General features: G+C 42.5%; 1 protein-coding gene across 6 annotated transcripts in view; it reads right to left on the bottom strand.

The window, feature by feature from the left end:
• The window catches only part of ZNF827 (zinc finger protein 827), a 205,797-nt gene that overhangs the window by 152,128 nt on the left and 26,359 nt on the right, over positions 1 to 27,310 (bottom strand). For all 6 annotated transcript variants that reach the window (XM_060246687.1, XM_060246688.1, XM_060246682.1 and 3 more), the window contains exon 2: positions 6,569 to 7,582. In XM_060246687.1, coding sequence (XP_060102670.1) covers positions 6,569 to 7,582 — 1,014 coding nt within the window. The remainder of the gene's footprint in view (positions 1 to 6,568; positions 7,583 to 27,310) is intronic.

Below are 27,310 nucleotides of genomic sequence, written 5' to 3'. Positions count from 1 at the left end.
AGCTCTCTGCATCTGACAGAGAGAGCTGTGTTTCTCAAAAGTTTATGCTACAATAAAATTTGTTACTCTTAAGGGTGCTACTCTTTACCTTCAATTGCATTGCTCTGTGTTCTTTATAAAGCTTATATCTTCACTACCTGGCATTACATTTTATGACACACATGCCCAGTCCGACAAAGTCCCATTTATGTTAGATCTGATCCTCATAACAAATGACTTTGATACTTCTGGTTAGGGTTGCTAAGTCCAGCTCAGGAAATATCTGGGGGCTTTGGGGGTAGAGCCAGGAGGCTTTCCCAGTCCCCAAAAATAAATTGCACATTCAGTTCCCCTGAATACATTTCCTCCTTGTTTTTTTTGCCTTTTTGTTCTTCAGCAGTTTTACTTCCACTAAATGGAAGTGAACACACACATACACACTCTCCTGGGGCAATGGTATAGATAGCATTACTCACTGGAGTTGCTGAATGTAACAATCTATTATATTTCAACCAACTTAAGGAGAGAGAGGTCTAGGGAGTGGAGTTTTCCTTTATCTCATAATCAGGTTCTAGTTAACTTTTTACTATCCCTTTTATTATACAAACAGCTTCTGAAAGGAATGCAAACTGAACAGAGGGACTGTGCTCACTCTCTTCCTCTCTTGCACACATGGCTCTGCCTGCTTCTCCTATCCCCATGAGCTTCAGTCTTGTTGAATTTAAAGGCAGACACACCTTCCAAAACACAAGCCATTTGCTAGCTTCTAAGCCTGCCTGAGATCTAAAGGCACATTATGGCTGTTGGGGCAGGGCTGGCAGGGGAAGGAGCCTCAGACTGGGGGATCCCCCACCCAGACATGGAGAATGACAAATCTGCTTCTGGTACTGGTGTTAATGAAGCTATAACAACATCCCATGTAATGCAAATAGGCCAGAACATTCAGATACGTATACGTTGTGAGCCGCCCTGAGCCTGCTTGTGTGGGGAGGGCGGGATACAAATAAAAAGTATTATTATTATTATTATTATTATTATTATTATTATTATTATTATTATTATTATTATTATATGTGCCTACCAGTTAAAACCCCACTAGAAGGTTGGAATTCATGACAGGCTTAGGTGGACCCAGGTTGCCTAACTATTATTAATTTGAAGTCTCCTTTAATCCTTTACTTATGTTGGGTTAAGAGGAAACAACAGAAATATTTAGAAAATTAATCTTCACTTTTAAATTTCATCTTAATTAAATACATGCCATTAAGCAGCCTACAGACTTAGAGCAATTTTAACTCTTCCCATACTTTCATTTTGTGCTTGTGGCATATTGTACTTGTCTGCACCATGGCATCATCTGTGACAGCCTCCCTTCTTCTTGAGTTAGAATTCTGTCCCTATCCTATTATGTATGCATGCTCAGAACAATATATCAGGTATGCAGGCCTGCTAAAACAGTTAGGGTACAATGAGTTGTTTCCAGTCTTGCCTCCACCACTTCCTGTCTTATTTTCATTTTTTTCCTTCTGTACTTGGCTTAATGTGCATTCTATGGACCTGAAAACATGGCAAAGAGAATGGCGACTCACTGGTGCTTCTTCTCTTGCTGATTCTATGGAACATGCAAAGCAGCCCTCAGAGGGTAAGTGGAGTGACGACAGTAGTGAGAGAAGCTAATTAATCATGTAATGGAAACCAGAGTACCCACTCTTTACCCACCCATACAGTATATAAGAAATGCTGCCAATATATTTCTTGAGGGAAATTCCATTTATCTTATTGACAACTGGACAGGGTTTATGCCTAAATGAGCAAGAGGCCTACAAAAATAACATACAAAACTTCATAAAATGAAATATATTCTGTTCAGAGCACCATAAAATGGGTTACGAGAAGAATCAAAGGAATGTTTGAGATTTATTTTCATAGCAAACATACATCAACTTCCATATTCAGCTGAATTTATTACTGTTTTCTGCTACTCAAAAGATGCATAACAGTGACCTCTTTCTGCAAACTCTCAATCTTTGCAGCAAAAGCAGACACTGAGGGCTCCATATATTTCAGAAACATCCCCCCCCCCTCAAAAATCTGGAGGATTTTCTCTTATTATCATCCAACTAATTATTTTCCAGCCAAAAAGGAAAATAAGGGCGTCCAATGACATTTCTGTGTGGGATATTTCCAGAAGAGCACTAATTATGTGTTTAAATTAGGTTTAATTTTAATATGCTGTTTCATAGTAGCCTGCTAAGAACAAGAAAAATATCTCAGACAATTCCCTTCCTTATTACAGCCCCTGTCCTACATGACTTTTGTCTATGCAGGCCCCCATGATCCCAAGCACAGCCTTTTAAAGTGGGCAATGGCCTTGCGTTTTCACTAGCAGAAAAGGTGGTTGGATCCCCCAATAATCCAAGTGGGATTGGAACACTATAGATATTGGTTATTTTTTTAAAAAAACTTTGGACCTCATATTACCTCTGAGGGGGAAAATACAGTCTGCATACATTTGGGAAGAAACTGGTAGAAGAGAACTATGCACACACACCTGACCACATGCAGATTCCTGGACATGTGATCTAGTACCCTGGAAAGTGCAGAGTTCAAAGATTTCATGTCACATTGAATACATGGAAATCATGGGCATGACCAACAGATACAATCCCTACCTGCTTCCCATGCATTTATTTGTATCCAGGTGAATGCCTTAACAAGGCTGAAGTCAACCAAATTCTCAGCAACTTAGCATGCGCCCTCTATCACTGGGACATGTATTCCATACTCAAAAGGTAGAAGACGCCTCTGAGTTTTAATCTTAACCAGAATAGATTGTCCCAGGACAAAAAGAGAGTGACTGATTACCAAAGGGGATACCACAGATTCTTGTAATCCAGAGATTTTCAACCAGGCTGGAAGGTGGTTTATGGAATTGCAATGATAATTATTAGTTGGTGCCTTTAATGGGGAAGTAGCCCAACTGCTGAGGAGCCAAAATTCAGATAGTAAAAAGGGACTGGTTGATTGGGTTGTCAAATGGACTTGATAATTCAGTTTCCCCGGAATCTAGGCAATGCAATCCAGAGTTCATATAGGGTATTGGGTGGCTCAGATTCCTAGCTTTCATTACAAAAATTAGCACTTGTGGTTCTAGTGACTTGAAAGCACTAGTGCTCTAGTGAAAGCACATAGGCAATATTCTGCCCAATAACTTAGAAAGATGGAAGGTTGTTCCTCTTTTCCAGGATATGGGTGGACATCTACCTATCTAGCTCATCATTAGCTCAACCTTCCTCCAAAAATCTCAAGTAGTGTACATGATTCTCACTTAGGATTGCCAATCCCCAGGTGGGGGCAGGGGATCCCCCGGTTTGAAGGCAGCCACTGCTGGACCAATCCCCAGGTGGGAGCAGGGGACCCCCCGGTTTGAAGGCCCTCCCACCAGGGGGAAGGAAATGTCTGCTGGGCACTCCATTTTTCCCTATGCCGGAGACCAATTATTATAGGGTATAATGCAGAATTCATCTGCAGGTATCTGGGGCTCTGAGAGGGGCTGTTTTTTGAGGTAGAGGCACTAAATTTTCAGCATAGCATCTGGAGCCTCTCCTCAAAATACCCTCCAAGTTTCAAAAAGATTGGATCATGTGGTCAAGTTCTATGAGTCCCAGAAGAAGGTGCCCCTATCCTTCATTATTTCCAATGAAGGGAAGGCATTTAAAAGGTGTGTGTTCCCTTTAAATGTGATGGCCAGAACTCCCTTTGGAGTTGTTATGTTTGTCACAACCTTGCTCCTGGCTCCATCTCCAGAATCCCCTGGCAACCCTATTTTCACTTCCCATTTAGTCCTCACAACAAATCTGTGAGACAAGTTAGATTGAGGGAAAGTGGCCGGGCTAGAGACATCCAGGGAGTTTCCTTGACAGAGGAATCTGAATGTGGGTCTCCCAGATTATAGTCCAACACTCTAACCACTCCACTGCACTAGCTCTTAGTAACCTCAATATGTGTAAGGGAAGCAGTGATGTTCATTTCATATTCTCCTCAATTGCACAGCTGATTAATGAAAAAGAAACAATCAAGATTTGGACAGCCTTCCCTGTCAAATATAACAACAGGTTTTTGCTTTATAAAATTGGCTAAGATGTTAACTGGGGTCAGGATAGCGGCACAATCATTTAGTGACTAACAATTCTTTAAATGGGTAATGCATTCAAAAAGTAAATTCTCGAAGTGTTATTAACAGTAGTGATGAAAATGCATTCTATACACATTACGGATCTATACCATTATTAGTATTTCAAATATTCCAAGTAAGATTTATTTTTGAAGGAGTAACCAACTGCAGATTGGGGGGGGGGGGTCCCCTGACTTAAAAATCTACAACCAGAACAACTGGTTTGTAAATATCCACATTTTATACAGCCCAGTTTAAACATTTCCACCTCAGGGTTCCATAACATGCTGTACCCTTCAAATACTTCTCTTTCCACAATGTCCATAATGTTCAGCCAGCCTTAATAATTAGGTATCCTCCACAAAACTGTATTCATTTGAAATTAATAGTATTTCCAAAGGGGGCAAAGATAGTGACTATGAGGCCATACCATTATCTTTCCATCAACAGTGAATTCTGTAAGATTAGGGAGAATGCTTTGTGATGGGAGAAAATTACCCCAGGCTTGATTCAGGGGGGTGGAGGTCCGCTATTATGGGTATCACTAGAGAATGTTCCAGTAAAAAGTTGTCCCCCCAACCCACCTGAAAATTCTAAATTTATTTGCAATCTCTGGCCATTCCAGAAGCTCTAAAATTCTTCCCTCTTGAACCTTTCGATCAGCTTAAATAGCAGTTGTAGGGAGATTTCTCCCCCTACGCCCATGTTAGGGACTCTGGGAAATGTAGTTTTTCCAGGTGCCTGATAGCCTTAGTCCTGGTGGCAGCAGTGTTCTAGATACAAATGACAGGGAAGGGAAGAAAGATCCTCAGAAGAGGTATTTAAAATTGCAACAGCATCAACCAGTTAGTAGGTGGGAAGGTTAGAGGAAGTGAGAGAGAGGATGACTTCTCCAGGTTGGACTAAAATCTGAACTGGAAAAGATCTCACAGGTCCATTGCACTCACTCTGCATTGAAGGGGAGCAACAACTGTTGCTGAACCACAGAAATACAAAATTTGAAGGGATCACCCATTTTTAATTTATAGTGAGTTGGAAGAATAAAAAAAAAGGACTCCATGTTCTTCTTGGAACTTCTGCTTTCTCATTACATTAACTATGTAGTGATGAAACAGAAAGAGCAGCAATATCAGAACACAGCAGCCTACCACATTCTTCTCCATTACACTTTGCTGTATATTGGAAGAGAGGGAGGAAAGATAGGACAGATGAAAAAGATCAGTTTCCAAGTATGAACACTTGCTCAAGTAAGGTCATGTCATGGCTCCTTCCCCAACTTGCGTGGTACAAGCCAGAACCTTCTTTTCAAAAAGCTGATAGAAAATGCTCAGTTCACGTGCTTGATTTGCATAATTAGCAACCATTTACATAATATGCAAATTAGACTCCCTGGCTTTGAAGAACTGGGTTATAGCAACTGAGCTATACAATTTAGAAGTCTCAAGAAGCCTACATAGTCCATTGTTGTTGGATATTATCAGGCACCGTCTCTATGTTCAACTCTCTATTAAAATGAAGAGGGGTAAAAAGTATTTACTAATGATTGTTCATTACTGTTTTTGTATATCTAGTGAATTCATACATAGAAAACTACAAAAATTATTAATTTTTAAAAATGGAGAATGAATCTATCCGGATAGGTCATTCATCCCAGTATTCCTGTATCAAACACCCAGAAGGAAGACACAAAGATCCAGATTTTCCACACATACAGTAGCCTCATAGTTCTGCTGTTGGTGCTCGAAGTTCTTATCTCACACTTCATTGCTGAGGCCCAATTAGTCATGCTTAGAAAGTGAAAGTATATCCTGAAGTTGCTAGTAATACTAACCACTTTATTGCACTGATGATCTCAGTTGAAAAGAGGGTATATTTTGGGGATGGCAGCAAAAGGAAAAGGGTGCCTTGGCCAGGAAGCAGGTGGGTACCAAGGTCCTGTTTTGGGTACTTTACTGATTGGGGCTAACTGAAAGGTGACTGTGGGCTGTGAGTTCTAAAAGATGTGTATAGCTTTATACAGAATAATTACAGATTAAGGCTGTCAGCATAATAACGTCAATTACAGCACATCTTCCAAAGAGTGGATTTATAACAACAGCAGCATGACTAAGATGTATCCCAATCCAAAATTCAAAGGGAACCCCCACCACACACTTATTCAGCAATACCACAAGCTAAGTACTCTCTTCCATTAAAAATTATTACACAGATCTATTCCAAATCTGATGTGGAAAATGTGTTCAAATACAGAAAGAATCATACTGATAATCAGTTTCTTTTCAAACACAATTTGTCAATTTCATACAGCATGTTAAAAACCAATTTCTGATTACTTCCTTTTTCTTAATGTGGAAATACATTGGAACTGGAGAGGAGTAAAATAATCACAATCTCTAGCAAAATGGTAACTCATACCTGGATTGGTGTTTCTAGAAGCCCTTCCTTTAGGGGCCGGGAGTAACAATAATTCCAAGGACTGTGGTGGAGTTACTTTCTCTTGCTTCATGTCTGAAAGCTGCAGGGGATCGTCCGCAACCAGTGACTTTTTCTTCTCTGCCAACAGACTGCCTGCAGCTCTTGCAGCGACCTCCTTGAGCAGGGCTGCTGAAGAAGTCATTGAGGCGAGAGAAAGGAAAGAACTAGCTGGCGGTGGGTGGTCCTGCCCAGGAGTCATGCTTCTTTCACTGACTTTCTTTGATAATGCAGCTAAGGTGGAACTTGCAGACTGTGAACTAAATGGTGAAGAAAAGGATTCAAACCTTATAGGATCTTCAGTCCGGGAAAGTGACTTGTCCTGAAGAACTGCATTGGCTGCTGCTTTCAATTTTAAAATAGCTGAATCTGGAGACAAACCACAAGCGGGCGCTGAGTTGGGCAACCACTTGCCTTGATTCCATATAAAGCGGTTATTATTTCCACCATATTGGTCATTCTGTTCCTGTTTTTCAGCAAGCTTTCTAGCAAGGACACTTAGCTGCTGAGCATGATGCGTAGGTGAAGAAAAGGAGATATTTGAGCCAAGATTTACAGGGGACTCAATCCTGCCATTAACTGGGACACTAGTGTCCAGCTTGAGAGAACCAGCCTCCAGCAGACGTCTCAGGTTACTACTCAGTGGCTTATTGGGGCCAGGAGTGTCATCTTCACATATAGAAGACACACCAGGAGATAGGTGTTCTTTATTCTGTAACACATCCCTTAAAGCCTCGTTTTCAACAGCTGCCAGCTCCAGTGTGTTGCTGCTAGGAGTTGCACTCCCCAAGGAAGTGTCTGGAGATGTGGATTGTTCTTGGATCCTATCCTCAAAGGATAATTTGAAGTTCTCCTGAACTTCTCCATAGGATGCTTCTGAGGGGGTCTCTGAAGAGTTTCCAAACCAATGTTCTTCCTCACTAAGTTCACCTTCTGCTTCTTCTTGTCTAGTACCATCTAAGAAGAACAAAAAGACTGACTTGTAGTTCAAATTCTATCAAAGTTATTTGCAATATTTATATACCACATACACACATATTCAATTATAAATATTTTCCTATTATTTTGACACCATTTCCCTCCCCAATGAAACTGTAACAAAAATATGGGTAACAGGTACCAGTGCATCACATTAAGTTATTAATAATCAAATTCTCAAAAAGTATTAGTCTGATGTATCTTTAGAAAAAACTTACAAACCTACAAGATACAATTTTCAGGACAGAAGAACTGTAAATATTAACACAAATAATACTTATCTTTTAGCTTTGAGGTAACCATGTATGCATTTAATGCATAGGTTTGCAATACTCAATTCCTGCATATGACCATGTACTTAGTAATGTTATTTAAAACAGAGAAGTAAAAATGACCAACTGTGAAATTCTAGCAGAGGTGCAGCCTTCAAACTGTATCAACTTCAATGGAATTAGAATGATGTAACTGTGCTTACATTGCTCTGCAAGATGTATACATAAACATCCATGACGGACCAGTGATACATTTTTTATTAAGGCCATTCATAATAAAATAATTGAATTGACTTGCACCAACACCCTTCAAGTTCCCCTGCATTCCTCAAAGATTGGGAGACCACACCCGAACCTTTGCAGTGGATTGCTTCCCTATGGACATGTGAAAGTATTTAATGTACAGAGCTTTTAAAAGTAATTTTAAAAAGTAGTAATTCAACGTTGTTATCTATAACGCAGTAATATTTCTGGGTATTTACAAAACTAGAATCACTCTTTCATAAGACTGCATTCTAAGGAAGAAGTTAAAATGAAGAACAGCTCCAGTAGAACTGTAGTTTTTCAACTGAAGACTGTTTGCTTCCTTTAACCACATTTTCTCATCACTGGCAGTTCTAACGTATCTTCTCTCCTGAGATCCGACTAGCAGTGTTTAAAGGGCAGTGACCCTGGATTGCTCTTGTTCACAATGGGCACTGAGAGTGATACAGACATGACCAAAACAGTTTTTGTGCAGCAGACTAGCTAATCCAAATGTAGTAAAGAACAACAGTGTTAGCATTAAACAGACATTATCTCTTACTCCTGCTATCATTAATAGTACAACTGCATTGAAAAGTGAATGTGCCATCATGTAAAATGAGTAACAGAAATACCATAGTAAAACCAAAACATTTAGGAAAAGAAATCTAATACAGTAAGCACTTTGACTTAAACTGTCTCTAATAACAGCAGAGCTTCCAAAATCTTGGAGAGATGCACAAACAGACATTACACCTTGAATTGTTATCTAACTACCTTAAGCTCACGAAACATTAGAAAATTGCTGAATTAGTATATAAACAGTGGAACTCTTCACTAGTATTATTCAAAGTGTTGTTAAAAAAAAAAAAGCAAAATGATGAGCATGTCCATTCAGACATCTGCCTAAGTGTAATATACATCATACCAAGTCTCTAGTTAGAGGTCACGGATGGGAGAAGAAACTTCATTTTCAAAACAAAACAAAACACACAATCTGATCACCTATATCAATTTGTACAACTATTAAATATTTGTCCTAAAATGAAATTTCCTTATAAAGTATCTGTTTGTTTTACTTTGAGTTAGTCAAAGCTCTAAAACTTACAAAAATTACTACCACTTAGAAACACATTACTTTGGCTCTAATAATAACTGCACAGTCTGATTTGGTGGAGAACAAGCCGTACCTAAACATACAGAAATCAAATGGCTTGTGCCCAGCTCTGCAAAGGGTTGCAGCCAGGAATGGGGGAAAATATTATACAAAGCATTTCTATACTACTTGTACATAAGCTCAAAGCAATTTAAGTAAAATAGTATTCATACAAAAATAAATAAAACAATAAACATTTACATAGAATATTTAAGTCCCCAGAAGGTAATCCAAGCAAAACTGCAAATCATTCAACAGCCGTCTAAAAAAAGAAATATTTTGTTTCCTTTCCAGAAATTGGTTAAAGACAACTTTCTAAACATTTTCCAGAATACTAGTGTAAATTCTAAGCAAAATGGACTTCAGTGGACTTAGAACAGTTTAACTGTGGTTAGGCTTGCACTGAAGAGTCCCAAGGTTAGCTTGTAAACATAATGCTTCAGGTGTCTTTGTCCTCACTTGGTGCAATGAAACACAGTAAGCGAGGCTGCCTGCCACCTGGATTGTAATTGAAGCATGGGCTCATACAGCGAATATTATGTCGGTTCCAGATCACAAAGGAGGTTGTGTAAAGGTTAAAAGTAGCTTCTTGAATTGAACTCTGAAGCAAATTAGTAAATCAATGTAACTGGTTCAAGTGGTCAAATATGATCACATTTTCTGGTTTCTCTTAGGAGGTACACCACCACATTCCACACTAACTGAAACTTCCAAATTGTCTTCAATGGATTCCTAGAAAGAACAAACTACAGTAATGAAGCTTGGAAGTAACAGAAACATAATGAATCAACGTAACATCTGAAATGTTAAGATGAACTTTCAGCACGTGCACCTGGTATAAACGGTAAAGGGTCATTTTAACAACAATACAAACCTGTTTTGTTTAAAGTGCGAAGTTCGGCCCAGGAGCACCCCAAGGGTCTTTACCTGACTTGATAACAAAATCCCATCTATCAAAGTCAGATCTATCGCACATAAACCACAAGAGTTCCCACCAACACAACCTCATAGGATTTAAAATAATCTGTTCCTGGATGCTTAATGAAATACAGTGCCCAGTGGCATCAGCATATGAACGAGTCAATTCCAAATGGATAGTTTCACTGAGTGGCTTCCTGCAGATGTTATACAACAATGGTGATAACGCAGAACCTTGGTGTACTCCAGGGAGCTGGCATCATTTCTTCAAACACAGTCCTTTCACTGCCACAGCACAGAGGTGATAAAACCACTGGAGAGTGTTCCTTGAGACTCCTATGAGATCGTTTCGTCCAAGGGTATCAAACCCTTTTGTTGTAAGGGCCAGATTTTACATAAATGGGTCTTTATCAAGCCAGGTCATGTTTGTCATAAAATGTAAAGCCAGGTAGCAGAGATAAAATGACACAGATGAACACAATTAAAGATGCAGTGCAGCACTAGGCTGATGCCCCTGTACTGCCTGGAGTAGGGAGCAAACCTTTCCCTAGCCTGCTCTCATGGTCAATTCTCTGAGCCAACCTAGGACCCAGGGGAAAACATGAAATGGCTATGCACTGCAAGCTCCTCTCCCCAGTCTACTCAGAATGGCTGTGATTCTTCAGGGACTTAGATTGAAGTCTTTCATAATAAGCCACAGCCTTGTCCTTTGAATTGAAGTGCCAGACATAGAAGCTGGGACTCTCTGCATGCCAAGGAGAGGCTTTTCAACTGAGCCATAGCCAGGATATCCCCTGCAAAAATGTAATGCTAATTAAACAAATTGTACCCCAAGAAGAATGGAGGGACAGGAGTTATTGACAATTCAGAACCTCTAGCAGACCCACCTGACTCCAGCCTTTAGCTTAATCAACGTAAGAGAAAAGCCGCCACAGAGAAGCACAACATTTGCAAGCAAGTCCCCTCCAGCAAATAACTTTAGCAGACTCATCTGGCTCCTTAGCTCAATGCATGCAAGACAAAAGCCAACATTTGCAAGAAAGCCCCCTCCCCCTCAGCCAGCAAACTTCAGCAAATAACTCTAGCAGACTCACATGACCACAGGAGAAGTCTCACATGAGACAAGGGAAGTTTGGCAGCCCTGCCCTCTGCTCTCTGCACTCCCAGGCAGCTTGGAAGGGCAAGGACAGGTGGAGGCAGGGAGGGAGGAGAGGAAAGAGCTGTGAGGCAGATTTAAGCCCCAGGCGGGCCAGTTCTGTCCCACGGGCTGATGTTTGACACCCCTGTTTTAGTCAACCAAAACAATGGTGATTTCACTACATAAAAGCCAAGATCAATAAGGAGGCATGCCCCTTGTGAGCCTCATCACCAAAGTCATCTGTATCCCATGACAGATGAAGCCAGATAGAAAAGGATCAAGTAAAGATGCATTATCTGAAAATACCTAAATTTGATTTGCCCACAATAGTTTGAGAAGTTTTCTGCAATAATAATAATCCTATGCAAATTTAATTGGCAGGAAATCTCATTTAATCTCTGAATAAATTATGCTTAGAATTGACCTGCAAGGAAGCTGTACATGGAACCAGTTCAGTTTTACTCCTTATTTTTGTGAAATCTTTCAGGGCTAAGTCAAAGCAAGCACTTTGGCCAATTCTGCATTGATGTTTAAGCCAGATTTTCTGTGGACTGAAGCTGGCTTATATAAATCCGGAGTATCCTCGAACAATCCACACTGTCTGGGTGTGATGAACACGAGGGCTGTATTGATTCACTTTATCCACAAGGTGGCGGCATTGCTCTCATTGCTTTTGGACCACAGATCCTTATGGATCCACGCGATTTCTGCTTTATTGGTTGCAGCCACCATGCTGTGTCATGATTCCAAAGATGCAGAAAGGCTTAGGGAAGTCGTACACCCTTGTTCTACATGCTGTACTCTTGGCTCACCAGGTCATGCAAAGCCAGTATGTTGTAGTGGTTGGAATATTACATTAGGATCCAGTAAACCTAGGTTCAAATCCTGACTGCCATGGAAGCTTGCTGTGTGACCTCAGGACAGTCATGCACTCTCTGCCTAACCCACCTTGCAGGGTTTCTGTGAGCATAAAAGTGGAGGACAGGAGAATGATGTCAGCCCCTTTGCTTTCATTGGGGAGAAAAGTGATACATACACGAAGCCAGCAAACAAAGGTAGTTTTGGAGACTAATGGAATGAGATGCAAAAGGAGAACCCATCCTCGAGTCCTCCCATATACATGTGGAATGTGGGGTGTGGGTGGGCCTTTTCCCTCATCAAATATGACTGAGGACAGAAGTGTTGCCATACATATGTGATATGTGTCTTGATGGGACACCTTGAGAATGAAACAGGGTCAGTGGCAAAGGGTTGACTTTTTTCCATACATCACTTATCTGCTTAGAATTAAAACTTATTGAGTCTTCTTTTAATTACAATGAAAACATAGTGATTTTGCATAATCTGTGGTTTTCCCATGAGAGAGCAAGCTGTGCACTCCGCCTTCTATGCTTGAGGGCAAAAGAGCTTCATAGGTCGGTTTCTGAAATGAGACTAGGAATTTCAAGGCCTGCTCTGTTGTGTGATATTCTGATGAATCCATCTCTCTCCCATTAGCCGAACCAGGATTGGATGATGTTACCGAATGACCATACTTTTCCTTACAGATATTCAGACTGGAGTACAGCTACCTATTCTTTGATTTGGTGCTTTTAGTGTACAGAAAGGACAGCTGCTCTTGCGTGAGCTCTCTGGATGTAAGTGGGGGCAGAATTTAAGGATCATGCTACAGTTTTACATAAAAGCAGTTTTGTGGACTGCTGGCCTATTTATAGTTCCGGGTTTTATTTTCGAAGTCTCAAACAACTGCAGGATTTTTTTTCTGAACCTAGTTGCATATTCATTATAGCATGGGGGAGACTTATCTTTGCAGCACTATGTATGAAACTAATCTAGGGGGCTTCATGGACTACATGCTGAACATGAGTCAGCTGTGTGATGTGGCGGCCCAAAAGGCAAACACAATTTTGGGCTGTATCACCAAAAACCAAGTGTCCACATCATGTTCAGTGATTGTGTCATTTTACTCTGCTGTGGTTAGGACCCTCCTAGACTGCTGCGTTTAGTTTGGGGCACCACAGGTTAATAAGGAAACATGCCCAGAGGAGGGCAATGGAGATGATGAGGGATATGGAGACCAAGTCCTATGAGGAAAAGTTGAAGGAGCTGGGGATGTTTAGCCTGGAGAGGAGGCGGCTGAGAGGTAGGGTGGCCAGACCGTCCCGGGCGCCCGGGAATGTGCCGGTTCTGGCCCCCTATTCCTGCCTCCCGGGCTGGCTATACCGGGACCATTTAGAGGTCCCGGTTAAGCCAGCCCCGGAGGCGGTGGGCCGCGGGCGCCGGCGGGGAAGGCGGCGAGTGAGGGAGGGAGCGTCCCTGCGCGTGCGCAGGGCCCCTGCACATGCACAGGGACGCTCCCTCCCTCACTCGCCGCCTTCCCCGCCCGCGCACGGGGCCCGGCGGCGGTGGCGGAGGCCTCTCCGCGGCCTCCGCTGGTCGCTGGAAGCCCTCCAGAGACTCTGGAGGGCCTCCAGCGACCAGCGGAGGCCGCGGAGAGGCCGCGGAGCTGCCGGTGCTGGTCCCGGAAGGCCTTCCAGAGACTCTGGAGGGCCTTCTGGGACCAGCGCCGACCAGCGAAGGCCTCTCCGCGGCCTCCGCTGGTCGCTGGAGGCCCTCCAGAGACTCTGGAGGGTCTCCAGCGACCAGCGGAGGCCGCGGAGAGGCCGCGGAGCAGCCGGCGCTGGTCCCGGAAGGCCTTCCAGAGACTCTGGAGGGCCTTCTGGGACCAGCGCCGACCAGCGAAGGCCTCTCCGCGGCCTCCGCTGGTCGCTGGAGGCCCTCCAGAGACTCTGGAGGGTCTCCAGCGACCAGCGGAGGCCGCGGAGAGGCCGCGGAGCAGCCGGCGCTGGTCCCGGAAGGCCTTCCAGAGACTCTGGAGGGCCTTCCGGGACCAGCGCCGACCAGCGAAGGCCTCTCCGCAGCCTCCGCTGGTCACTGGAGGCCCTCCAGAAACTCTGGAGGGTCTCCAGCGACCAGCGGAGGCCGCGGAGAGGCCGCGGAGCAGCCGGCGCTGGTCCCGGAAGGCCTTCCAGAGACTCTGGAGGGCCTCCAGCGACCAGCGCCGACCCGCAGAGGCCGCGGAGAGGCCGGCGCTGGTCGCTGGAGGTCCTCCAGAGACCAGCGGAGGCCCTCCCCGGCCTCCGCAGCCGCCGCCAGCCTCGCCAGCAGCACCAGCCGCCAGGAGGAGAGGCCGTCACCCGCCCTGGAAGAAGGTAAGCAGGGAGGGTGGGGGCCGAAAGCGGGGGGGGGCTGGCGGGAGGGGGCGGTCTTCCTTCCCTCCCCCCTCCCTTCCTTTCTTCCTTCCCTTCCTTCCTTCCTTCCTTCCCTCCCTCCTCCCTTCCCTCCCTCCTCCCTTCCTTCCCTCCCTCCTCCCTTCCTTTCTTCCTTCCTTCCCTCCCTTCCCTCCCTCCTCCCTTCCTTCCCTCCCTCCTCCCTCCCTTCCCTCCCTTCCTTCCCTCCCTTCCTTCCTTCTTTCCTTCTTCCCTTCCCTCCCTCCTCCCTTCCTTTCTTCCTTCCTTCCTTCCTTCCTTCCTTCCCTCCCTTCCCTCCTTCCTTCCTTCCTTCCCTCGCTCCCTCCCTCCCTCCCTCCTTATGTTCTTATGTGACACAGAGTGTTGGACTGAATGGGCCACTGGCCTGATCCAACAGGGCTTCTCTTATGTTCTTATGTGACACAGAGTGTTGGACTGGATGGGCCACTGGCCTGATCCAACAGGGCTTCTCTTATGTTCTTATGTGATGCAGAGTGTTGGACTGGATGGGCCACTGGCCTGATCCAACAGGGCTTCTCTTATGTTCTTATGTGACGCAGAGTGTTGGACTGGATGGGCCACTGGCCTGATCCAACAGGGCTTCTCTTATGTTCTTATGTGACGCAGAGTGTTGAACTGGATGGGCCACTGGCCTGATCCAACAGGGCTTCTGTTATGTTCTTATGTGACGCAGAGTGTTGGACTGGATGGGCCACTGGCCTGATCCAACAGGGCTTCTGTTATGTTCTTATGTGACGCAGAGTGTTGGACTGGATGGGCCACTGGCCTGATCCAACAGGGCTTCTCTTATGTTCTTATGTGACGCAGAGTGTTGGACTGGATGGGCCACTGGCCTGATCCAACAGGGCTTCTCTTATGTTCTTATGTGACGCAGAGTGTTGGACTGGATGGGCCACTGGCCTGATCCAACAGGGCTTCTCTTATGTTCTTATGTGACGCAGAGTGTTGGACTGGATGGGCCACTGGCCTGATCCAACAGGGCTTCTCTTATGTTCTTATGTGACGCAGAGTGTTGGACTGGATGGGCCACTGGCCTGATCCAACAGGGCTTCTCTTATGTTCTTATGTGACGCAGAGTGTTGGACTGGATGGGCCACTGGCCTGATCCAATATGGCTTCTCTTATGTTCTTATGTGACAATACTGACTTTGGTGGACCCAAGCACTGATTCAGTGTAAGGGAGCTTTGTGTTTGTGACTGGAGTGGACAATACTGACTTTGGTGGACCCAAGCACTGATTCAGTGTAAGGGAGCTTTGTGTTTGTGTCTTCTGGTGCAATTTTGTTCTCAGATCCTGTATTTACTTCATCAGTATATGGGATAAGGCACTTTCTCAACTGTGCTGCATAATGCAGCCTATTTATTTTGTCCTGTTTGCTCTGTTGGCTCTATCTGCGCCACCTTCATCACTTTCGGGGTGTGGATCCCCCAGTGGGGTGGTCTCCCGACTCCCTCCGCCGGCTGTTTCTGATAGCCCTGCGCCCCCTCTTTCATTTGATATGTGTCCCGTGCGGGTGCCACCCTCCCGCCGGGAGATGCCGCAAAATGAGCCCCCTTGAGGCTTATGGCGGCAGGGCTCAGGGGAAGCGAGCTAGACTGCTGTTCTTTTGAGGGGTTATAGAGTGTTTCGAGCCCGTCCCTGTGGCATCGGTCCCATCGTTGTAGGGCCCAGGGGGCCGGCGCAGCGGCCCGCTGAAGCAGCCTGTCGGTCACTTCCGGGTTCCTGTCCTGCATCTCGACCTGTGTTATTAGTGACAGGCTGCTTCGGGGGGCGCCGCTGCGCCGGCCCCCTGGGTCCCACAATGATGGGACCGATGCCACAGGGATGGGCTCGAAACACTCTATAACCCCTCAAAAGAACAGCAGTCTAGCTCACTTCCCCCGAGCCCTGCCGCCATAAGCATCAAGGGGGCTCATTTTGCGGCATCTCCCGGCGGGAGGGTGGCACCCGCACGGGACACATATCAAATGAAAGAGGGGGCGCAGGGCTATCAGAAACAGCCGGCGGAGGGAGTCGGGAGACCACCCCACTGGGGGATCCACACCCTGAAAGTGATGAAGGTGGCGCAGATAGAGCCAACAGAGCAAACAGGACAAAATAAATAGGCTGCATTATGCAGCACAGTTGAGAAAGTGCCTTATCCCATATACTGATGAAGTATATACAGGATTTGAGAACAAAATTGTTTCCGGCGGTGATATTTGGGGGATTTTTGGGGACATCACAGGAAGTGCTGTGAAGTCACTTCCTGTTTCCGGCAGTGGCATTTGGGGGAAATGATGTCATTTGGGGGAAGTGATGTCACAGGAAGTGGTGTCACTTCCTGTTTCCGGCGGTGGCATGACATCACCGGAAGTGACGTCACCGGAAGTGGCATCACTTCCTGTTTCCGGCGGCGCGCTGCCTCCTTCCTTCCCCCCCAAGGTGTCCCTGGCTGGCCTTCAGACATTATGGTCACCTTACTGAGAGGTGATATGATCACCATCCTCAATACTACAAGGGCTGTCATATAGCGGATGGTGTGGAATTGTTTTTTGTGGCCCCAGAAGGTGGGATCAGAACCAATGGGTTGATATTAAATGAAAAGAGTTTCCAGCTCAACATTAGGAAGAACTTCCTGACCGTTAGAGCGGTTCCTCAGTGGAACAGGCTTCCTCGGGAGGTGGTGGGATCTCCTTCCCTGGAGGTTTTTAAACAGAGGCTAAATGGGCATCTGACAGCAATGAAGATCCTGTGAATTTTGGGGAAGGTGTTTGTGAGTTTCCTGCATTGTGCAGGGAGTTGGACTAGATGACCCTAGAGGTCCCTTCCAACTCTATGATTCTATACAATTCTATGATTTTAGTGTAGAACAGGGGTGGCCAATGGTAGCTCTCCAGAAGTTTTTTGCCTACAACTCCCATCAGCCCCAGCCATCAGCCATGCTGGCTGGGGCTGAAGGGAGTTGTAGGCAAAAAACATCTGGAGAGCTACCGTTGGCCACCCCTGGTGTAGAATGTCAGTTTGGGGACACCGCTAAACCAGGAATAAAGGTCTACTGTGAAATTGTTTTCCAAGACTCCTATCTTCTCATAAGAGGAACCATGAGGATCCGTGCCTCAAAAACATGTTTTGGATCCATGGTGCTGCCACGAAGCCATGGATCCGTTATATCTGTGGTGCAAGCTCTTTCCATGGATGCAACATGAGATTGGATGGTGAGCTTGGGATGATCCAATGCAGATATCATGAGGATCCATGAGGATATGTGCTTCAAAGCCATGTTTTCGCTCCATGATGTTGCCACGATGCCCAGGATCCATGATTTCTGGGGTGTAAAAGAGGAACCATGAGGATCCGTGGTCCAAAAGCAAGTTTTTGATCCCTGGCGCTGCCACGAAGCCGTGGATCCATGATTTCTGTGGTGGAAACTCTACCCATGGACATGATAAGTGACTGGATGGAGGGCTTGGGGGGATCCGAAGCAGAAATCACGTGGATCCATGAGGATCCGTGGTCCAAAAGCAAGTTTTTGATCCCTGGCACTGCCACGAAGCTGTGGATCCACAATTTCTGTGGTGCAAACTGTGCCCATGGACGTAATAAGTGACTCGATGGAGGGCTTGGGGGGATCCGAAGCAGAAATCATGTGGATCCATGAGGATCCATGGTCCAAAATCAAGTTTTTGGTCCCTGGCACTGCCATGAAGCCGTGGATCCATGATTTCTGTGGTGCAAACTCTTCCCATGGACAGGATATGTGATTGGCTGGTAATCTTGGAGTGGCCCAAAGCAAAAAACATGAGGATCCATGAGGATCCGTGGTTTGGAAACATGTTTTTTCAGTGCTGTGGTGCCACAAATTCGTGGAGGCATGATTTTTCTGGTGCTGCCTATAGTCTAAGAGAGGATCTACAACATGATGCTGGTTTGATTTCATTTCACCATAAAAATCATATGAATTCATGAGGATTCGTGCTTTGCAACTCAGTTTTTGCACTGCTGAGGCGCCATGAATTCATGGAGGCATGATTTCTGTGGTCCTGCCTATAGTCTAAGACAGGATGTATAGAATTAAAGTGGTTTGATTTCATTTCAATGTAAAAATCATATTAATTCATGAAGATCCATGTAGATCCGACTTTTACCCAGACCTTCAGGGACACTGCATGATGAACAAATATGTCAGTCACCTTCACATCGGTCGTACTGAAGGAAGTAGCCTTTGGCCCAGTACTATTAGCTTAGCTGTTCAAACCTTAAATTAGGAGGTGCACCCAGGTTAATACTTGGCTCTTAAATAAAACATATATCTAGCCTACTGAGATCGACTGTGGGCTTTTGTGAGCAAGAGAGGGGATGATTAGCATTTCTTCCTGATGGAGGAGGAGCATGAGTGCTGAGCATTTGCAATACTTTAGCCAGCTCTATTTGGGCTAGTCTTTAGGCACTCCATACACGCTCAGAGGCTATACCACTGTAAAATTCATAGAGCTGAGGCAATGAATATTTTCTGATTTTATAAGCGGCAGAGAAAGATGAGCTTGGGAGTTTCAAAGATTTACATTCAGCCAATTTGAAAGTTGAAATGGTCATTTCCTAACCATTTGCCCTGAATGTTTTGAATTAACAAAACCTTTTTCAACCTCTTTTTCTCAGGTTCTTGATTCTGCCATTTTAAAGGGTTAAAATAAAGATATTACATCAAACTCCCTTCACCCTGCAGAAAAAACTAAAGGCTGGAAACCTTGCTGGGATTCCAGGGGATCTCCAGCTCTTGGCTAAAGAACTGCCCTTGTCTAATGTTATTTCTCTTTTTCTGTATTTACTTGAGGGAAAAGATGCCTCTGTTACCTGTTAACTTTACAAAACAAGGCTTCTCTATTCTAGGAGACATTCAGGTTTTAAAGTCAGATTTCCCTTGGGGCTCACAGACAAAGCCTGCTCATGTGGGAATGCCATTCTCTGAAGTTCCCCAGAATTATGGCTTTCAAGTTCCCCAAATGGGATGAGCTAAGGACAGAACATTTCTGGGGAAAAGGACTGGGGCTTCCTCATGTGGGAGTGCTTGAGCTAGTACTTGCTAAAAGGAATGCCTTATGCCATGAGTGTGGAACTCTGCATAGGCTCAGAGACCATTCTTCCTTCATGATTCTTGGGTAGCAGAACTGAGAAACGGATTGCCTTCTCAATTTCATTTCAAGCACACAGACTGCCTAAACCTTTGTCCCTTGGAATCCAAAACAAAGGATGGTGCCAGAAGAAAAAAATGCATCTTCACCTGAAAGCCAAGTAGCTTTTTTGTGTAGACCTGTCGCCTAGGTGTCAATTTGGCCATCCATTGATATGTTTAACAGCTCTCACAGCAGGAGTTTTCCTCTCCTTTAGCCTCCCCCTCGGCCCATTGTTATCTGGTAGTCCGATCAGATAACATAGGACGTCACATAGGACTGACCAATGAGGATTGCTGCAGAAAACGCCACCTGCTGGTGGTAATGAAGAAAAGCTACAGAAAGAATAAAATCCACTAAAAATCCGCTGGATCTCTGGTCTTGGAAAGTAAGCAGCAACACTGAGGCTAATGCAGCTTCACTCCTGTTCCAGGATTTCAAGTGTATATGGTAGCGAAAACTCCGGAGCAAGATAGTCACGAGGCCAGTTTTCAGTGTGGATTGAACCATCTGAAAGGGTAGTATTAATGGGTCTTTTGCCCAGTGTAGAATCGGCCTTTGATTTCACAGTCTTATCTCAAAATGGGGCACCTTCTTTTGTCTTTTTAATCATTCCCCTCCCCAAAAGTCTGTCATGCTTCTAGTGAGTATATTTCTGGGTTCTTTTCTTCCCCGGGATCACATGATGATCACACAAATACATAATGACATTCAATAGCATGCTCCCTGATTCACTAGTCAGACTGTTTTAGAATGTGAGAACACAAGATACCTAGAGCACTACAGGAAATGCAGGCACACTGGAAACATGGCTATTTTCCCTCTACCATCAGCTATTGAAAAGTCTGAACAGACTGCTTACATGTTTGGAACAATTCATGAAAGCTAAAAATATATGCTCAAAAGAGCTAATTTTGATACTCTCTATAAAGCTTTATTAATGTCTTCAGATCTTCCTCTAACTTCATATCAAGTGGCATGGCATAACGATATAGGTAGAGAACTTACTACTTCTCAATGGAGCTGGATTTGGAGCTCAGTAACTTATACATCCCACTCTCTACCTATTCAACAGCAAGCTATAAAGTTCTTACTTTGGGGGCACCTCACTCCAGCAAAACTCTCATGCACCAGTCCACTATTGACATCATGTTGGAAACAGAGTGGAGTGAAAGGCACATTTTATTATTGTTGGTGGGCATGCAGCAAGGTCAACCATTTCTGGAGCAAGTTGCTTTCACAAATGCATCTAATAATAGGTTATCATATTCCTAAGTCTTGGACTTATGGCCAAGCATTAAGATCCTGTGTGAATGCAAAGATCTCCTTTCCATCTTATTGGTAGCAGCAAAACATGTTCTCGCATCAAGCTGAAAATCACATGAAATTCCCGTGATGCATCAATGGTACAAAATGGTATGGGATTATTTTTTGCTAGGTAAGACCACAGACTGGATAGCACAGTGTAATGTACATATTATCTTTAAAAGCAATATGTCTAAGTGGTCACCTTGGCTTGATGCTTTTGTATCAATAGACAACTTGCAAGTAGAAAATTTAATTAGATCTCAGTCCATATATCTTTATCACTAAAGTAGTTGTAAAGTTTAGATATGACTCAAACTCTATGTCTTTCTTTGTAGTAGTCAGGCAAGCTCGTAAGGAATTTTGAAACTAGTTATGACATTCCTTGTTTATTATATAACTATATTGAATATCTTGTATTTGTAATGTGTTGTACTTTATTTTACTATTTAATAAAAACCTTCAGCTGGCGGGGGGATTCAGACAAATGGCAATGTGAATGCCTTTGTTTGCCCTCTCTGCTATCAGAAGTTCCACACGATCATTTCATTGTGAATATGACATCATGGAGAAAGAATGAAGAAATAAAAAATGGCACTGAAATAACACATCAGGGATATGAGCTTGCAAACTAGTATGCAAAATGGTGCACCTTAACACCAAAGGACCTTTCCTATGGGAAAACATTAGCGCCAACAATGTAGTTATTTCTACCTAACTTTTAAATAAATGAATAATATGATACATCCTAATGACTCATAACATTCATCAGCCTGATTTTGACCACTGGCTTCATATGAATGTTTATTAATACGAAGCCAATGTAATGCAAGAGGTGACAACCTGTAACAGATAAGAGCACAAGAAATCTATTTTTTCTTCAAGTTAAATCTTCATCTCAGTCAAACATATGGCTTGACTCAGTCAGATTCAGTTACTGCAACTCCAAACAGATTTGTTTAGCAGTATTTCAGGTGCTTCAACAAGTCAACACTTTTTTATTGCTACAGGAATGCTGTGAGAGGAAGTCATTAAAAAAGGCTGAAGCTTCTCTCAGTGTGCTGGCATTTTTTTACTATCTATGATTTCAGGTAATCTCTATCTCTAAACAGGATTTGGGAGCACTCTGTAGCCAATGGATGTGAGCAGACCACAGGAAGTGGTAAGTCTTCTTTATTGACAAGGACACAACAAAAAGGCGCTGTATGCCAGCATCCAGGTGGGACAGGCAATGGAAGTTAAACAACTACTGTGATGATAAACAAAGTTTATTGTAACCATTTAAAAACCTTCATATATTTTAATGCTCCACATTTTAAATTTTACATACTTCACGTTGTAATAAAAGTCCAATTTAAATATCCATTCATATATTTCATACTGTAAATTTTGCATACTTCATGTTGTAATAGAGGTCCAATATTAACATTCCCATATTGCAAAAAAAGTCTATGAACACTCGGATATAGACCTATTTCATCAGTAGACTTCCTCGGGAGTAATGCCGTTCTATATTTTTTCCAGGTATAACAGCCACTAGTACCAACCAAATGTTCATGATTCTTCTTACCACATCTTTTTTCTCAATCTGGAATAAACCAAGATAATGACAGCAAAAGATAGCCCAAAGCTGAATAGAACTAAAAATTCTAAAGTTTTTATTTCAGTAAAAAACTTACCACTCCAGGACACTTAAGTGTTACATAGCCTCCATGTGGGGCCTGGGGATCTTGTTACATAGCCTCCACCTGGGGCCTGGGGATCTCTCATCTCCAGACTACGCAGCTCAATCCCCCTGGAGAAAACAAGTGCATTGGAGGGTGGATTCTATGGCATTGTACCACCTGAGGTCCCTGTCCTCCACAGGCTCCACCCCCAAATCTCCAGAATTTTCCCAATTTGGAGCTGGTAGCTGTACTGTTTTGCCTGCCCACCCCCCACTGATAGCCGGGAGGACCTGGCAGCCCTGGTTATGTATGACGTCATGCCTTCCCTCACAATGGCCCACATATCTCATCTTGACCAATTGCAACAGACAGACACATGGGAAATCGTATAATGTGAACATGGAAAAAAAATTTCATGCTTAAAATAAAGGGAAAACTGGCAAAAAAAGAGCAAAAATCATCTGCCAGTTCTCAATTCATCCTAAGGCCTGTAGTCAATTTTACTGCCTGAACTTAACCTGCCCTTGTCCCGTAATCACCTTCTCCAGCACCCACCTTGACTCCCATGAGAAACAAAGAGCATCCTCATCATCAGAATTGTATTGAAAGCCTTCATGGGCACTCAGAGCCAGCACAAGAGTGCTTCAACCTGCTAATAATTTTGAGCAATGAAGACTACAATGCTTTTTATTGTTTTAGGGCTATACAGATTAAAACATCAATGCACTTTGATGCAAGCAACCATTTTTAGTGCAGCCACTCATTTAAACCTGCCAGGGTCACCTAGGCAACCAGACTGCAGTCTCTCTTCCAGAGGAGAAAGAGGGTGCAGAGAGTAGTGACTTGTACAAAGACTGCACAAGAATGTGCCATCATACATAAACAATTTCCAGCAAAGTTGAAGACTTAACTGTACAGGATTCGTGAAAGGCATATTAATATCCAGTTGAAAAACAAGATTAAGAAGACTGCAATTTGTTTTTAAAGTATTTGGAGAAATATATTTCAAATGTAAACTGGCTGGCTAGCTTGAGCCAGCTGCTCTGCAGATAACCATCAAGTATATCCATTAGTTGCTTGTGGCACAATGGTCAAACTGCAGAGGAACACAAGATGCTGTCTTATACTGAGCAATACTATTCATTCATCAGGCTCAGGACTGCCTGCTGAAGCTGGCAATTGTTTTCCAAGGCCTGATGCCTGAGAACTTCTACCAGGAAATGCCAGGGACTGAACCTGAGAAGGGTCAGCAACCGGAAAAGCTCTCCCCAGGTCTCTGCTACCCAATCCTCTGCTAAAGCCAGCTCTTGGAAGAAGGCTCTCTGCACCACTCAGATCTTGGATCAACTGATATGGCTGGAGATGCTTTCCAATACTCTAGAGGCTTATGTTATTTGGTTTTTAAAGGTTAAAACAAGAACCTTGTATTGCACTCAGAGACAGATAAGGAGCAGTTTAGATTGTATACTACTGGTTTAATGTGGTTGCTCCAAGAAGTTTGTATAAGCATCCGAGCTGCCATATTTTGCCCCAACTAAAGTGTCTGAATGGTATTAAATGGCAGCCCTGTGTAGGCCGTGTTACAGTGGTCAAGTCTGAATGTTTCAGTTTAAAACAATTTTATTGGTAACATATGGTAATAAATCTATATCTTACATCTTTAAGAAAAACTTCTTTTATCTACCCCATATATTACTTTCTACCCACCCCTCCCCCCGTTACTTGACCCCCGCCAGTGTTATTTACTTAAAATCAAATATCTAAAGGTACCCTTAACTATTAAAACAAAAATTTATATTCTTCTTTTTAAAACTTAATCATTATCAAAGATTGTCCAATGTCCTTTTATTTTCCACTCTTTTTCTACATATCATCTAAACTTTTTCCATTCCGTCTTAAAAACTTCCAAAGCATAGTCTCTTAATATTCTTGTTAATTTGTCCATTTCACTCCATGTCATAACTTTTATGATCCAATCCCATTTCTCTGGTATTTTTTCTTGCTTCCACAACTGCGCATACCATGTCCTAGCGGCTGAGAGCAAGCAAGTACCAGATTAAAGTTTTATCTTCTTTTGGAAATTTTTCCATTTGTAGTCCCAACAGAAAAGTCTCTGCAACTTTGTTAAACTCATATCCCAAGATCTTAGAAATCTCTTGCTGAATCATCTGCCAAAACATTTTAGCTCTTTCACAAGTCCACCACATATGGTAGAAAGAACCTTCATGCTTTTTACATTTCCAACATCTGTCTGGCATCTTAATATTCATCTTTGCCAATTTTTTAGGAGTTATATACCATCTATACATCATCTTAAAACAGTTTTCTTTAATACTTTGACATGTTGAAAGTTTCATAGAGTTTTTCCACAAATATTCCCAAGTTTCCATCTGTATTTCTTTATTTACATTAATTGCCCATTTAATCATTTACGATTTCACTACTTCATCTTCTGTAGACCATTGTAGAAGTAATTTATATACTTTTGAAATTAATTTATCATTGTCTCCAAGCAGAACTTTTTCCAATTCTGTTTGCTCTTTCCTTATTCCTTCAGTTTTAATATCATTCTCCACCAAGCTCTTTATTTGTTGCATTTGAAACCAATCATATTTATGATTCAACTCTTCAGAAGTTTTCAATTCTATTTTGCCACTTTGTATTTTTAATAACTGATTATATGACAACAATTTTTCTTCGCCTATCTCAACAGTTATTTTTATTACTTCAGCTGGCACTATCCATAACGGTCTTCTCTCATCTCCATATTTCTTGTATTTAATTCATGTATTTAGCAAATTATTTCTTATATAATGGTGAGAGAAAAAAACGTCCATCTTCTTTTTTCCATAATACAAATACGCGTGCCAGCCAAATTTATTTCCGTGACCTTCCAACACTAAAAGTTTTTTGTTTAACAACGTTATCCATTCTTTCATCCACACTAAACAAACTGCTTCCTGATATAATTTTAAATTTGGCAGTTGAAACCCACCTCTTTCTTTCGCATCTGTCAAAATTTTCATTTTAATCCTTGGTTTCTTCCCAGCCCACACAAATTCTGAAATTTTCCTTCGCCATTTATCAGATTGTTTGCCATCCTTCACAATAGGAATAGTTTGAAACAAATACATTATTCTTGGTAAGATATTCATTTTGATTGCAGCTATTCTACCCAACAATGACAAATTAAGCTTATTCCATTTTAACATGTCTTCATCCATTTTATGCCATAACTTCTCATAATTATTTTTAAACAGATCAATATTCTTCATTGTTATCTCCACCCCTAGGTATTTTACCTTAAAGGTGACTTCACAACCCATTAGTCTCTGTAATTCTTGTTGTTTGTTCATCCGCATATTTTTACACAGAATTTTTGATTTTTCTCTATTAATACAAAGTCCCGCCAACTCCCCATACTCTTGTATTTTAGCTAGCAGCAAAGGTGTAACTTGTATGGGGTTTTCATTTATAAACATTGTATCATCAGCAAAAGCTCTATATTTGTAAGTAAATTCTTTTATTCTTAATCCTTCTATTTCTCTTTCTTCTTGGATCTGCATCAATAATATATCAAGAGTCATTATAAACAACAATGGTGAAAGCAGACAGCCTTGTCTAGTACTTTTGCTAAATTTCATATCTTCTGTAAGATCTGTGTTTATACACAACTTTGCACTTTGTTCAGAATATATTGATTTTATCATTCTTATAAAGTTTTCACCCAGCTCCATTTTTTCCATTACTGCAAACATAAAGTCCCAATTTAAATTATCAAATGCTTTCTCTGCATCTGCAAAGAATAATGCTACTTCTTTTTCTGGATGTCTTTCATAATATTCTACAATATTTACAACAGTTCTAATATTGTCTCTTATTTGTCTTTTGGGAAGAAAACCTGCTTGATCTTCCTTTATATTTGTGTCCCTTTATAAAGTTTAGCAAATGTTGTTTAAGCCGTTCTGCCAAGATTCTTGTAAATATTTTATAGTCATTATTTAATAGCAAAATTGGTCTGTAATTTTTTACGTTCGTGACATCTCTACTTCCTTAGGTATCAACGAAATAACAGCTTCTTTCCATGTGTTTGGTACTTTCCCTTTTATTCTTATCGTATTCATCAACTTCTGCAACTTTGGTATTAACTCATCTTTAAAAGTTTTAAAATATTTAGCTGTATATCCATTAGGCCCAGGTGCTTTTCCATTCTTCATTGCGTTAATTGCTGCTTCAATTTCTATTTTTTCAATTGGGTCATTCAAAACTTTTTGCATATTTTCAATTACGGGCTCTATTTTTATCTTTTGTAAATACTCATCCATCTTCTCTTTCTTTGTTTTAACACGTTTAAACAATTTGGCATAGTACTTAAAAATTCTCTTTTTATTCCCTCTTGAGTAACCACTTCTCTTCCATCTACCACAATTCTGTTAATAATTCTATTTTCTCTCTTTTTCTTCAGTTGCCAAGCCAAATACATTCCCGGTTTATTTGCTCCCTCAAAGGATTTCTGCTGAAGTCTTTTCAAACTCCATTCTACTTCTTTATTTAACAAATGTCTCAATTGAGTTTGTAATATTGT

This window comes from Heteronotia binoei, chromosome 9, assembly GCF_032191835.1.
Source record: "Heteronotia binoei isolate CCM8104 ecotype False Entrance Well chromosome 9, APGP_CSIRO_Hbin_v1, whole genome shotgun sequence".
Taxonomy (NCBI): Eukaryota; Metazoa; Chordata; class Lepidosauria; order Squamata; family Gekkonidae; genus Heteronotia; species Heteronotia binoei.
Note: the sequence above shows the minus strand (reverse complement) of the source record. Positions and strands in the feature narration are given on the sequence as shown.